At 47.3% G+C, this 15,361-nt stretch overlaps 1 protein-coding gene across 2 annotated transcripts in view; it reads left to right on the forward strand.

Annotated features, from left to right (window-relative positions):
* pxdn (peroxidasin) overlaps nucleotides 1-15,361 on the forward strand; it is a 296,825-nt gene that overhangs the window by 249,569 nt on the left and 31,895 nt on the right. For both annotated transcript variants that reach the window (XM_085996418.1, XM_085996419.1), the window contains 2 exons: nucleotides 8,067-9,570; nucleotides 12,769-12,903. In XM_085996418.1, the coding sequence (XP_085852544.1) occupies nucleotides 8,067-9,570; nucleotides 12,769-12,903 (1,639 nt within the window). The remainder of the gene's footprint in view (nucleotides 1-8,066; nucleotides 9,571-12,768; nucleotides 12,904-15,361) is intronic.

Here is a 15,361-nt window from a genome sequence, read left to right on the forward strand (position 1 = left end):
ATGACTCATCAGGGGAAGGCAGCAGCAGCCAACTTCCTGGCACCATGGGTGGCTCTGCTGCACAGGCTGGGAGGAAAAAGAGTGGAAGAGCTATAGTGATCGGGGACTCAATTGTAAGGGGAATAGATAGGCGTTTTTGCGGCCGCAATCGAGACTCCAGGATGGTGTGTTGCCTCCCTGGTGCAAGGGTCAAGGAGTCTCGGAGCGGCTGCAGAACATTTTGGAGGGGGAGGGTGAACAGCCAGTTGTCGTGGTGCACATAGGCGCCAACGATATAGGTAACAAATGGGATGAGGTCCTAAAAGCAGAATATAGGGAGTTAGGTAAATTAAAAAATAGGACCTCAAAGGTAGTAATCTCAGGATTGCTACCAGTGCCACGTGCTAGTCAGAGTAGAAATAGGAGGATATTTCAAATGAATACGTGGCTAGAAGAATGGTGCAAGGAGGAGGGATTCAAATTCCTTGGATGTTGGAACCGGTTCTGGGAGAGGTGGGACCAGTACAAACGGGACGGTTTGCACCTGAGCAGGGCCGGGACTGATGTCCTAGGGGGAGTGTTTGCTAGTGCTGTTTGGGGGGGGGTTTAAACTAAAATGGCAGGGGATTGGGAACCTGAGCAGGGAGACAGAGGAAAGGAAAACAGGGATAAAAGCAAAAGATAGGAAGGAGAAAAACAAAAGTGGCAGTCAGAGAAATCAACGGTTTAAATCAAACGTGGCCACAGTAAATAATAATTCTAATAGGTCTAAGAGCGTTAAAAAAACAAGCCTGAAGGCTTTGGCCTAGAAATTCAGTGGCCTGCGCCACCAGTTTGCGCCCAAAGAGGACTTTTGTGCCTTTGGCCACAACCACCGCGATATTTAGCGGGGCGCTAATGGCGGCGTTAGCCTGTAGCGCTGCGCCGCCACCGATGACGTCATCGGTGTGCGCAGCGCCCCGCTACCACCCCGAGCGCCATATTAGGTCGCAGCCGCCTCTTCCGCGCCGGCCGCAAATAGCGACCGGTACACAGGGGCCTACCTGTGGCGGTAGTGGGGCGAGTTAAGGTTGAGGTGCGGCCAGCCGGTTTTTCGGCGGCCGCCTGCCCGCACCTCTGTCCCCGGCCTCCTACACCCCCCCACCCCCCGCGGCATTGCCGGCTGTTTCCCGAGAGCCCGGCACTTCTCCTTGGTGCCGGGCTCATTTGCCGGCACTCGCGAGCGGGGATCGCGCTGTTGCAGGCACCTCCCCCTTAACAGTGGGAGGAAGGCCTGCAGTACCGCAGCCTGCCGTGCCGCAGCGGGTGGCGCTGCGGCACTTTGCGTGCTGAAATTCAGTTTCAGCGCCCCAAGCGGGGCGCCTAAAGCCTTGTTTAGCGGCCGGCTTCCATTTGGGGCGCTGAAACTGAATATCCCGATGGCGCAAGTGGCTCTGCGCGCAGCGGTAATTCCGGCGCCCAGGCGAGCTGGGCGCCCCAAACTGAATTTTTAGCCCTATGTGTCTTAATGCGAGGAGCATTTGTAATAAGGTGGATGAATTGGCTGCGCTAATAGAGGTAAACGGATATGATTTGGTTGGGATTACGGAAACGTGGCACAAGGATGGCCAAGACTGGGAACTCAACATCCAGGGGTATTCAATATTCAGGAAAGATAGGTAAAAAGGAAAGGGAGGTGGGGTAGCATTACTGGTTAAAGAAGGGATTAATACAATTGTAATGAAGGATATTAGCTCTGATGACATGGAATCTGTATGGGTAGAATTGAGAAATACTAAGGGGAAAAAATCTTTAGTGGGAGTCGTTTATAGACCTCCAAACAGTAAGGCGGAGGTTGGGGATGGCATTAAAAGGGAAATTAAAGAAGCGTGCAATAAGGGTACAGCAGTCATCATGGGTGACTTTAATCTACATATAGATTGGGCCAACCAAATTAGTAACAATACTGTGGAGGAGGAATTCCTGGAGTGTTTACGGGATGGTTTCCTGGACCAATATGTCGAGGAACCAACCAGAGATCAGGCCATCTTAGACTGGGTATTATGTAACGGGAAAGGATTAATTAGCAATCTTGTTGTACGAGGCCCCTTGGGTCGGAGCGATCATAATATGATCGAATTCTTCATTAAGATGGAGAATGAAGTAGTTGACTCAGAGACAAGGGTCCTCAATTTAAATAAAGGAAACTACGATGGTCTGAGGAGCGAGTTGGGTAGGATTGATTGGGGAATGGCACTCAAAGGGTTGACAGTGGATAGGCAATGGCAAACATTCAAAGACCGAATGGATGAGCTACAGAATTTGTTCATCCCAGTTTGGCATAAAAATAAAACAAAAAAGGTGACTCAACCGTGGCTAACAAGGGAAATTAGGGATAGCATAAGATCCAAGGAGAGGACATATAAATTGGCTAGAAAAAGCAATAATCCTGAGGATTGGGAGCAGTTTAGGAGTCAACAAAGGAGGACAAAGGGATTAATTAAGAAAGGGAAAATAGAATATGAGAGTAAGCTAGCAGGGAACATAAAAACTGACTGTAAAAGCTTTTATAGATATGTGAAGAGAAAAAGATTGGTGAAGTCAAGCGTAGGTCCCTTACAGTCAGAATCAGGGGAATTTATAATGGGAAACAAGGAAATGGCAGACCAACTAAATACATACTTTGGTTCTGTCTTCACAAAGGAGGACACAAATAACCTCCCAGAGATGTCAGGGAACATAGGCCTAGAAATTGGGTTGTGGCGCATAAGTCGCCTGAGCGCAGGTTTTAGCGCAGCGATCGGAGTGATACCGATCGCCAGAAATTCAGTTTCAGTGCCGCTCGAGGGAGACGGGGCGAGGCTCGAGGCGCTCCGCGTCCCTCTTAGGGCGCTGAAACTGATTATCGCAGCGCAACGTGCCGCAGCGCCACATGCTGCGGCACGGCACGCTGCGGTACTGCAGGCCTTCCTCCCACTGTTAAGGGGGAGGTGCCTGCAACAGCGCGAACCCCGATCGCGAGTGCCGGCAAATGAGCCCGGCACCAAGGAGAAGTGCCGGGCTCTCGGGAAACAGCCGGCAATGATGCGGGGGGGCGGTTAGGAGGCCGGGGACGGAGGTGCTGACAGGCGGCCGCCGAAAACGCGGCCACCTCCACCTTAACTTGCGCCGCTGCCGGCACAGTAAGGCTCCGTGAACCGGGCGCGGGTAGCGAGCGGCGCAACTGCGGCGTTCGCTACCAAATATCGCGAACGAGGCACGAATGGGGCGCTGCGTACACCGATGACATCATCGGTGGCGGCGCAGCGCAAAGGCCTAACGCCACCATTAGCGCCCCTACTAAATATCGCCGGAGACGCAGCCAGTGGCGCTACAGCCACTGACTGCCTCTAGGCGCTAACAGGTGGCGCTACTCACCCAATTTCTCCCCCATAGGGTCTGATGAAAGGGAGGAACTGAAAAAAATCAGTATTTGTAGGGAAATGGTGTTAGGAAAATTGATGGGACTGAAGGCCAATAAATCCCCAGGGCCTGATGGTCTACATCCCAGGGTACTTAAGGAAGTGGCCCTAGAGTAGTAGATGCATTGCTGGTCATCTTCCAGAACTCGATAGACTCTGGAATGGTACCCATGGATTGGAGGGTAGCTAATGTTACCCCACTATTCAAAAAAGGTGGTAGAGAAAAAGCGGGGAATTATAGACCGGTAAGCCTGACATCGGTAGTGGGGAAAATGCTGGAGTCTATTATAAAAGATGTAATAGCAGAGCACTTGGAAAGCAGTGACAGGATCGGACAAAGTCAACATGGATTTACAAAAGGTAAATTATGCTTGACTAATCTGCTGGAATTTTTTGAGGACGTAACTGGTAAAATAAATAAGGGAGAACCAGTGGATGTGGTGTATTTGGACTTTCAGAAGGCTTTCGATAAGGTCCCGCATAAGAGATTAGTGTGCAAAATTAAGGCACATGGGATTGGGGGCAAGGTATTGACTTGGATAGAGAACTGGTTGGCGGACAGAAAGCAAAGAGTTGGAATAAACGGGTCGTTTTCCGAGTGGCAGGCAGTGACTATTGGGGTACCGCAAGGATCGGTCCTAGGACCCCAGCTGTTCACAATATATATTAATGATCTGGACGAGGGAATTGGATGTAATATCTCCAAATTTGCAGACGACACAAAGCTGGGCGGGAGGGTAAGCTGCGAGGAGGATGTCGGGAAACTCCAGTACGATTTGGACAGGTTGGGTGATTGGGCAGAAACATGGCAAAGCACTATAATGTGGATAAATGTGAGGTTATCCACTTTGGTGGCAAAAACAGGAAAGCAGATTATTATTTGAATGGCAATAGATTGGGAGAAGGGGAAGTGCAAAGAGACCTGGGTGTTCTTGTGCACCAGTCGCTGAAGGTAAGCATGCAGGTGCAGCAGGCGGTTAAGAAGGCAAATGGTATGTTGGCCTTCGTAGCAAGAGGGTTCGAGTACAGGAACAAGGATGTCTTGCTACAGTTGTACAGGGCCTTGGTGAGACCGCACCTTGAGTATTGTGTGCAGTTTTGGTCACCTTACCTGAGGAAGGACGTTCTTGCCATGGAGGGAGTGCAGCGAAGATTCACCAGGCTGATACCTGGGATGGCAGGAATGACGTATGAGGAGAGATTGTGTCGATTGGGCTTATACTCACTGGAGTTTAGAAGATTGAGAGGGGATCTCATCGAAACCTATAAAGTTCTGTCAGGTCTGGACAGACTAGATGCAGGAAGGATGTTTCGGATGGCCGGGGAGTCCAGAACCAGGGGTCATAGTCTAAGGATAAGGGGTAAGCCATTTAGGACTGAAATGAGGAGGAATTTCTTCACCCAGAGAGTGGTGAACCTGTGGAATTCTCTGCCGCAGAGGGCGGTGGAGGCCAGTTCATTAAATATATTCAAGAAGGAGTTGGATATATTTCTTGAGGCTAAAGGGATCAAGGGATATGGGGAGAAGGCAGGGACCGGGTACTGAATTTGGATGATCAGCCATGATCTCATTGAATGGCGGAGCAGGCTCGAGGGGCCAAATGGCCTACTCCTGCTCCTATCTTCTATGTTTCAAGTCAAGAACCTTTCGTCTGACGAAAGGTTCTCGACCTGAAACGTTGACTCTGTTTCTCTCTCCGCGGATGCTGCCTTGGCCTGCTGAGTTTTTCCAGCGTTTTCTGTTGTTATTTCTAATCAGAACTCTGTCGCAGTGAGCACAGTAAAGTTTTATTTTGATTTAAGAAATGTAGGCAGCCACACTACAGATGCCTTACTGTGAGATGGTGGTGCTCCCAGTCACCTCCCATTTCTCTCATTGTACTGATGATGGCAGGTATTTTCCATTTCATTCTTTTTTAGTCTCAACGCGTGGTTCGGTTTGTGGACTTTGGTGTGAATTTCTCCAAATCGGAGTGCTGTCTTCACATCATCTCCCAGCTCTTAATGTTAGATTAACCGTGTTCTTGTTCCCCGCTCTCAATTGTTCAACAGCCAAATTCTAAAGTTAGCACTCTTTCAAACATTTGTTAAAAGTCTACTGCCATTTAGTTGAAAACGGTACATAAGAACATAAGAAATAGGAGCAGGAGTCGGCCATTTGACCCTTCGAGCCTGCTCCGCCATTCAATAAGATCATGGCTGATCTTCTACCTCATCTCCACTTTCCTGCACTATCCCCATATCCCTTGATTCCCTTAATATCCAAAAATCTATCGATCTCTGTCTTGAATATACTCAACGACTGAGCCTCCATAGCCCTCTGGGGTAGAGAATTCCAAAGATTCACCACCCTCTGAGTGAAGAAATTTCTCCTCGTCTCAGTCCTAAATGGCCGACACCTTATTCTGAGACTGTGACCCCTGGTTCTAGACTCCCCGGCCAGGGGAAACATCCTCCCTGCATCTACCCTGTCAAGCCCTGTAAGAATTTTGCATGTTTCAATGAGATCACCTCTCATTCTTCTAAACTCTAGAGAATATAGGCCTAGTCTACTCAATCTCTCCTCATAGGACAATCCCCCCATCCCGGGAACCAGTCTGGTGAACCTTTGTTGCACTCCCTCTATGACAAGTATATCCTTCCTTAGGTAAGGAGACCAAAACTGTCCACAATGCTCCAGGTGTGGTCTCACCAGGGCCCTATATAATTGCAGTAAGACGTCTTTACTCTTATACTCAAATCCTCTTGTAATAAAGGCCAACATACCATTTGCTTTCCTAATTGCTTGCTGTACCGGCATGTTAACGTTCAGTGATTCGTGTACAAGGACACCCAGGTCCCTCTGAACACCAACATTTCCCAATCTCTCACCATTAAAAAAATTACTCTACTAAAACACATTAATAAAGTAGCTTCTGTGAAGTTTGATTATTGAATATACTTTGCGGATTCCTAATGCCTCTGGTTGTTCTCTGTGCCCAGTACACACAGTTCAGAACATTTCATTGTTTTCGACCACAGATCTGAGTCAGTCAGTGTTTTCCATGGGTTCATCTCCAATGAATGCTTTTCGCCACCCACTCGTTTTAGTCGTTGTCTCGTCTTCCAGTTACTTACCACAGCTCACTGCTTGCACAGTGCAAACTGGAACCGAAAGCAATTGGCATGCTGCTGTTAACGGGGGCACTTTGGGCCAAGAGTGATCTGAGCAGAACAGGCAGCTGGAAACCTGAAGCTGAAGGAAAAAGCGCGCACGGCACTTCTTAAACAAAAGCTGTTGAAACTAGCACAGTGCTTTTTCAATAAAAAAGGCAACAGCAGAAAAGCTGCCTTTTCCTAGTTCCCCATTTGTTGGCTCTCGAGGCACATACCAAAATGAGGATTTGATGGTTATCTGGTTTAGAAGAATGAGAGGGATCTCATTGAAACGTATAAAATTCTGACAGGGCTAGACAGACTGGATGCAGGGAGGATGTTTCCCCGGGCTGGTGGGCTCTAGAACGAGGGGTCACAGTCTCAGGATACGGGGTAGGACATTTAGGACTGAGATGAGAAATTTCTTCACTCAGAGGGTGGTGAACCTGTGGAATTCTCTACCACAGAAGGCTGTGGAGGCCAAGTCACTGAATATATTTAAGAAGAAGATAGATAGATTTCTAGACACAAAAGGTGTCAAGGGGTATGGGGAGAGAGCGGGAAATATGTTATTGAGATAGAGGATCAGCCATGATCATATTGAATGGCGGAGCAGGCTTGAAGGGCCGAATGGCCTACTCCTGCTCCTATTTTTCTAAGCTTCTAAGCAAACAGATAGAAACAAACATGTTTTTAAAAGTACACTATCCATGTTCCTGATGCAAAAGACAGCAATAAAAAGAGCTGCCTTTTAAATTCAAATACTTCCATTTAAACTTTACATATCTGGCACATTTGAAGAGATGTGTCGATGGTTAGGTACCTTCAAAATAGTAAACAGACCTTACAAGAGTGGCTTGGATTGAAAACAATTAACATGCATTATGAAATCTTCAGTTAAAATTTAAACTATGATAAACAGCACCTTTATTTAGTACCTTTTAATGTAGGAAAACATCCAAAGGCGCTCCACAGAGACGCAAGGAATAAAAAGGGATGCCGAGCCAATGGAGCAGATTTTAGGACGGTTGTCCATAAGCTTGACCCAAGAGGGTGGTTTTAAGGAGGGTCTGAAAAGGTGGCCGAGGGGTTTCGAAAGGAAATTCCGGACCATAGAGCCTTGGTGGCTGAAGGCACAGCTTCCAAAACTGGTGTTAAGAGCCAGGGTGATTCAAAAGAAGCTGGAGTCAGAGGAATGGAAAATGTAGCGGGCAGTGCAGTGTTCCAGAAAGTCGGAGATAGCGAGGAGTGAGCTGTGGAGGGATTTAAACACCAGAAGTAGAATTTTAAATTTGAGGCATTGGGAGACTGCGAGCCAATCTGTGTCATTGAAGACGGGGGTAATTGGGGAGCAGAACTTGACATACAAGCAGCAGAGTTTTGTCGGACAGCTTGATGGGATTTTTCTGTACAGGTACCAGCGGATATTTGATTCCGCTTTCACGTAAAATTGGAATGTATGCAGGAATAAGAAAACCAATTGTGATTTCAATTTACTTTTTCTTTCAATAGGTTTTCGCTATAATGACCTTTTGTCTCCAAGGTTCCTGAACCTAGTTGCTAATCTGTCTGGCTGCACAGCCCACCGCCGAATCAATAACTGTTCCGACATGTGCTTTCATCAGAAGTACCGATCTCATGATGGAACATGCAACAATCTCCAGCACCCCATGTGGGGAGCTTCCCTTACAGCCTTTGAGCGCCTTCTAAAATCAGTCTATGAAAACGGGTTCAATCTGCCAAGAGGAGTTAATCGAAATCGGTTTTACAATGGATTTCCTCTCCCTCTACCTCGCCTCATTTCCACCTCTCTAGTAGGCACTGAGACCATTACACCTGATGACCAGTACACTCATATGCTGATGCAGTGGGGTCAGTTCCTTGACCATGATATAGACCTGACTGTTGCAGCGCTCAGCCTTTCCAGATTTTCTGATGGTCAGCATTGCAGTTCCGTCTGCACGAATGATCCACCGTGCTTCCCCATCTTGGTTCCTCAAAATGACCCCAGAGTGCGCAATGGGGCGCGGTGCATGTTCTTCGTACGCTCCAGCCCGGTCTGTGGAAGTGGGATGACATCTTTGTTAATGGAGTCCGTGTATCCACGGGAACAGATCAACCAGTTGACTTCTTATATCGACGCATCCAATGTCTATGGGAGCTCGGATCAAGAAGCTGAAGAAATACGGGACTTGGCTAGTCAACGAGGCCTGTTAAAGCAAGGGATAGCTCATCGATTAGGCAAACCCCTTTTACCATTCGCTACTGGTCCACCAACTGAATGTATGAGAGATGAAAATGAAAGTCCCATTCCTTGTTTCTTGGCTGGAGATCAGCGTTCCAATGAACACATGGGTTTAACTAGTATGCACACAGTCTGGTTTAGGGAACACAACCGAATCGCCACTGAGCTCCTAAAATTGAATCCACATTGGGATGGTGAGACAATCTACCATGAAGCACGTAGAATAGTTGGTGCCCAGATGCAGCACGTAACCTATAGCCACTGGCTACCCAAAATCCTTGGTGATGTTGGAATGAAGATGCTTCGGGACTATAAAGGCTATGATCCCAATGTTAACGCAGGAATAGTGAATGTATTTGCCACTGCAGCTTTTAGATTTGGGCACACACTTATCAACCCTATTCTCTACCGCTTGGATGATGCATTTCAACCCATTCCTCAAGGCCACCTTCCTCTTCACAAAGCGTTCTTCTCTCCATTCAGGATAGTGAATGAGGGTGGCATTGACCCATTGCTGCGAGGTTTGTTTGCTGTACCGGGGAAGATGCGAGTCCCGACCGAGCTGGTAAATACAGAACTAACTGAACGTCTTTTCTCCATGGCGCACGCAGTGGCACTGGACCTAGCTTCTATGAACATTCAGAGAGCTAGAGACCATGGAATACCTCCTTACAATGATTACAGAGTGTACTGCAATCTAACCTCGGCTCACGATTTTGAAGACCTGAAAAATGAAATTAAGAATCCACGAATTAGGGAAAAGCTCAGGAAGTAAGTGTGAGGTCATTTTGACAGCTTAAAAGAGTAATCAGTAGTAAAACTTGTGACTTGTAAAGACACACATGAGTGAAACATTAGGGCCCTGATATTAGGGGGACAGGGAGGCCCTGCTGATTCTAACGGCAGAACCTCATTTGCATCTTGCAGATCTGCCTGGCAGCTGGCCAGATGGACAACCTGGCAGGAGGGCTGGGGTGGGGGGGGGAGGAGGCCCGCGATCGGGAAAGCAGGTGGGAGGAGACCTAGGATCTGCAGGAGTGGGGTTGTGGGAGGGGGTTGCAGAGGGAGGGCTGGGTGGGGGGGGGGGGGGGGAGGTCAAAGGATTCCTTGAGGGGCCTGGGGGAGCACTCCTGTACCACAAGGAGTTCTAAGAGTTACAGGAAACTTTTTTATCCGGGACCGGCGTGGTGCCGGTTTATCAAAAAGTCCGGATTACAGAGGTATAGTAAAAGGTACGAGAGCCCCATACACGGCCACAGATCCAGGCATCCCTGTTGCATGGCAACAGGTGCAGGAACCCCGGCCACAAATCCAGGCATCCCTGTTGCATAGCAACAGGTGCAGGAACCCCGGTTACACGGCCACAGATCCAGGAACGACCACTAATATGAAGTAAAACTTACCTGAACCTACTCCTGAATTTTGCCGGTTAAGAGAGATTTCCGGTTATTTAGGTGCTGGTAAATCGAGAGTTTCCTGTACTTAACACTTCTGTCAACCGTGGACTCCAGGGGAATCGAGGGATATGGGGATCGGGCAGGAAAGTGAAGTTGAGGTCTATGATCAGCCATGACCTTATTGAATGACTGAGCAGGCTCGAAGGGCCATATGGCCTACTCCTGCTCCTAATTCATATGTTCTTATGTTACCTTGGCAGCTGGCAGCTTCCTCCTCCGTTTCCCTGCTGAGTTTTCTGGCCCCCGGGAAACCCCATGCAACACCAGTGAATTTCGAATTGGGCTCCCAATTGTACTGTAGGAGCCCGATTTTAAATATGTTAATAAGTTTCTTCATGGCGTGTTTGGGTCGGGTTATGCAGAATTCACATTTTAAATCCCCCCCCCCCCAATCCCCTCCCACCCATCGTGGGGAGTTTAATATCGAGGCCTAAGATGCTAATGCATGGTTTAAGAAGGTCCATTTTTATTAATACTTGCTATTATCCTTCATTCCTAATGGATTAAATTTATTGATCTGACGCAAAAAGCTGAATGTAGAGTTTGTGTGTAATAAGCCGGTGTACGTGCAGTACCTGTGACTGCCGCACTGGATGGCCCAGTGACAAAATTGCTCCCCCAAGTTTTCATGTCACAAAGAACGTTTTGATTTTTTTTTTAATTATTATTCATTCTCGAGATATGGGTGTCAATGGCAAGGGCAAGGCGGGCAATTACCGCCCGTCCATAGTTGCCCTGACTGACTGGCTCGCAAAGCTCAGGGGCGAGCCTTAAGAGGCGGACTTCAGTTAAGAATCGAAAATGCTGGAAACACTCAGCAGGTCGGGCAGCATCTGTGGAGAGAGAAAACAGAGTTAACGTTTCAAGTCGATGACCCTTCATCAGACCTGGCAGAGCAATCCAGAGGCCTGGACTAAATAGCCAGAGTGCAAATCCCAGTTCTGACGAAGGGTCATTGACCTGAAAGGTTAACTCTGTTTCTCTCTCCACAGACGCTGCTGCCCGACCTGAGTATTTTCAGCATTTTCTGTTTTTTAATTTCAGATTTCCAGCATCATCCGCAGTATTTTGCTTTTGTTTCAGTTAAGAATCGTTGGTGTGGGTCTGGCGTCACATACAGGCCAGGCCCAGGCCCGGCCCGGTAAGGACGGGAAGTTTCCTGCCCTAAGGGACGTCGGTGAACCAGTTGGGTTTTTCCGACGATCCCACAGCGTCATGGTTACTTTTCTCAAACGGCCATGGAGGGATTCGCACTCTGGATTTTTAGTCCTAACCTCTGGATTGCTCTGTCAGTAACATAACCACTACACCACTGTAACCCCCTAAAAATGAGGAGAGATTGGGTCGATTGGGCTTGTACTCGCTGGAGTTTAGAAGAATGAGAGGCGATCTCATTGAAACTTATAAAATTCTAACAGGATTGGACAGACTAGATGCTGGAAGGATGTTCCCGATGGTCAGGGAGTCCAGAACCAGGGGTCACAGTCCAAGGATAAGGGGTAAGCCATTTAGGAGAGAGATGAGGAGGAATTTCTTCACCCAGAGAGTGGTGAACCTGTGGAATTCTCTGCCACAGAAGGCAGTAGAGGCCAATTCATTAAATATATTCAAGAAGGAGTTGGATATATTTCTTAAGGCTAAAAGGGATCAAGGGGTATGGGGAGAAAGCAGGGACCGGGTACTGAATTTGGATGATCAGCCATGATCTCATTGAATGGCGGAGCAGGCTCGAGGGGCCGAATGGCCTACTCCTGCTCCTATCGTCTATGAATTACAGAGCTGGATTAAAACTGAAATATTATTTTAGCTTGCAAAATGCACTTATAAACAAAAGAGCAAGAAAATGTACATAAGAACATAAGAAATAGGAGCAGGAGTCGGCCATTCGGCCCCTCGAGCCTGCTCCTCCATTCAGTGAGATCATGGCTGATCATCTACTTCAACTCCACTTTCCTGCACTATCCCCATATCCCTTGGTTTCCTTAATATTCAAAAATCTATCAATCTCTGTCTTGAATATACTCAATGACTGAGCCTCCACAGCCCCCTGGGGTAGAGAACTCCAAAGATTCACCACCCTCTGAGTGAAGAAATTTCTCCTCATCTCAGTCCTAAATGGCTGACCCCTTATTTGTAGATACAGAAAGAAAATACTGCAGATGCTGGAAATCTGAAATAAAAACAGAAAATGCTGGAGATACTCAGCAGGTCAGGCAGCATCTGTGAAGAGAGCAACAGAGTTAACGTTTCAGGTTGATGACCTGCTGAGGTTCTGACGAAAGGTCATCGACCTGAAATGTTAATTGTTTCTCTCTTCACAGATGCTCCTTGACCTGCTGAGTATCTCCAGCATTTTCTGTTTTTATTCCTTATTTGTAGATGTTTGAAACCTGAAACAAAGCCAGAAAATGTTGAAAACACTAGCGTGTCTGTGGAGAGAACAGATGAGTTAATGTTTCAGGCGTAGAGCCTTTGTCAAAACTGTGTGAAATGTTTCTCATCTCCCTTACAGCTTGTATGGTACACCCTTGAACATAGACCTGTTCCCTGCATTAATGGTGGAGGACTTGATTCCTGGAACCAGATTGGGACCTACACTTTTGTGCTTGTTGGCTACTCAGTTTAAACGTCTTCGAGATGGTGATAGGTAAGCAGCAGCCAGCGTAATGTTGGTTGGCTTTCTTTATTTCAACCAATCCTTCATTTTCATGCTTACAAGCTCTAATTCAGTGGTGTACAGCATCAGCCACAGAATCAGTGTCCCCGAGGGCGATTCTGTTCCAAACCACACATGATTCAGCTTCCTGATGGCCCAGTGGTTCAAGCTGGCCTGGTGTAATACTGTGCTGTACAGACCAGAAGATGCCAGCTTTAACAGCTGGTCTGTGCTGGGACAGCAGTTGGGCTATTACAATTGGCCTCAGTACCCTGATGTAGTAAGGGGGAAAATCAGCTTGGATTCCCAGTCCTGATCTGTATCCGGTGACTCGTACTGGGTTGTTGAGCATGTGTGTGAAAGAAAGGCTTGTACTTGGATAAAGCCTGATCACATTTCTCTTCAGTGGCCCCAGCATGCTTCCTAGAAAGCGAATCACCTTTGAAGTGGAGTTACTCTTATTATGTAGGCAAGGTAATTTGCGCACACCAAGGTCCCAGAAGCAAGATGAATGACTAATTGGTGGTTTTGGTTGAGGAAGGAATGTTGGCTGGGTCACGGGAATATTATTATTTGAAAAGTGCTCTGGGATCTTTAATGTCCACCGAAACCAACAAAAGAAGGAGATGAGACTGTAGTTTAACATCTTATCTAATGAAGTGCACTTCCAACAATGCAGTACTCTCTCTGTACTGCACTGTAGTATTGATTTCAGTGCTCAAGTTCCAGAGTGGGGCATGACCCATGACTTTCTCACTCAAGGTGAAAATGCTTGCAATTGAGCCAAGCTGATGCATGTAGATGCGCATCCCCTATGTTGGAGGAGAACATAATTGGACTGAGCTGTGACCCCCTCTATGGTCACATAGCCTCCCAACACTCACTGTCTAGGCTCACACATGAAGAATGAACACCTGGGCAAGGTACGAGAGAGATGCCAGAGTCCATGGAACGGTACCCCAACAAGAGCTAATTCCTCCAGAAGAAGGGGTGATGGAAAAAATTGGGAAGTGAGGCATTTCAAATTAATAGTACTTTGTATTGTGTTCAATATTCATCTTGTCATTATTTTTATTCCCACTTAATATTACTTCCATTCAACATGTGCATGGGTTGGTTGTCCAGCCACTTATGGGTAAAAACAAATTGCAGGTATGACAGTAGCTTGAGGTGACTGCTGAGGTGAAAATGGTTCCTCTTCCCCACCCGGCCCTTTGTAAAGTTACCTTAGGAGTTTGCTTTACACTTTGAGCTTGGCTGAATTAATCTTATTTACGTTTAAAATAGATTGGTTTCAGACTTTGTCCCAAGGTCACTGCAGATGAAAGTCCACTGCTGCCAAAATTCTAATCCATACCTTTATTCCCTTGAGATTTAACTTCCCCTGTGCTCTCCTTGCAGACCTTCCTGCCTCCACCTCTTCAAACTACAACTTATTCAGAATGCCAAGGCATGTCATTTCACCTACACAAAGTCCCATACTTCAATCACACTCACTCTTTCCAATTTCTAGTGGTGCTCTCTACCCCAGTAAATTGATCTTTAAGATCCCTGTCTTCACTTTCAAACCCTTCCATGGCCTCACTCCATCTCCTGAAGCTGTACAAGAAACTTAACTGAGCAGGTCAGTGGCTGGGCATTCTGCGGCAAGTGACTCACCTCCTGACTCTTTCCCAAAGCCTTTCCACCATCAACAAGGCACAAGTCAGGAGTGTGATGGACTACTCTCCACTTGCCTGGATGAGTGCAGTTCCAACAGCACTCAAGAAGCTCAGCACCATCCAGGACAAAGCAACCCGCTTGATTGGCACCCCATCCACCACCTTAAACATTCACTCCCTCCACCACCGGCGTACCGTGGCTGCATTGTGTACCATCTATAAGATGCACTGCAGCAACTCGCCAAGGCTTCTTCGACAGCACCTCCCAAACCAGTGACCTCTTCCACCTAGAAGGACAAGGGGAGCAGGCACATGGGAACACCACCACCTCCAGGTTCCCCTCCAAGTCACACACCATCCTGACTTGGAAATATATCGCTGTTCCTTCATTGTCGCTGGGTCAAAATCCTGGAACTCCGTCCCTAACAGCACTGTGGGAGTACCTTCACCTCACTGACTAGCAGTTCAAGAAGGCGGCTCACCACCACCTTCTCAAGGGCAACTAGGGATGGGCAATAAATTCTTCCTCCGACAGTGGTTTATTGCTTGTTCTCTGCAGCCCACCACTCCACCTTTGATGGCTGCTTCTTTAGCTGCTCTCTGAAATACCCTTTATTGATCCTTTCCCCGTGACACTTTTAAAAGCCTCCCACAATCTCTTCTCTTCAGTCAAGCTTTTGTTCCCTCCCACAACTTTCTGTTTCTCTTTTTCTCTGCTTAATTATTACACACAGTGTTCTGAGATGTTTTCTGTACCCAAGGAGTACTATAAAAATATAAGTTGGACC

The sequence above is a fragment of the Somniosus microcephalus genome, chromosome 9, assembly GCF_052327205.1.
Source record: "Somniosus microcephalus isolate GS21.2 chromosome 9, FLI_Smic_1.0, whole genome shotgun sequence".
NCBI lineage: Eukaryota > Metazoa > Chordata > Chondrichthyes > Squaliformes > Somniosidae > Somniosus > Somniosus microcephalus.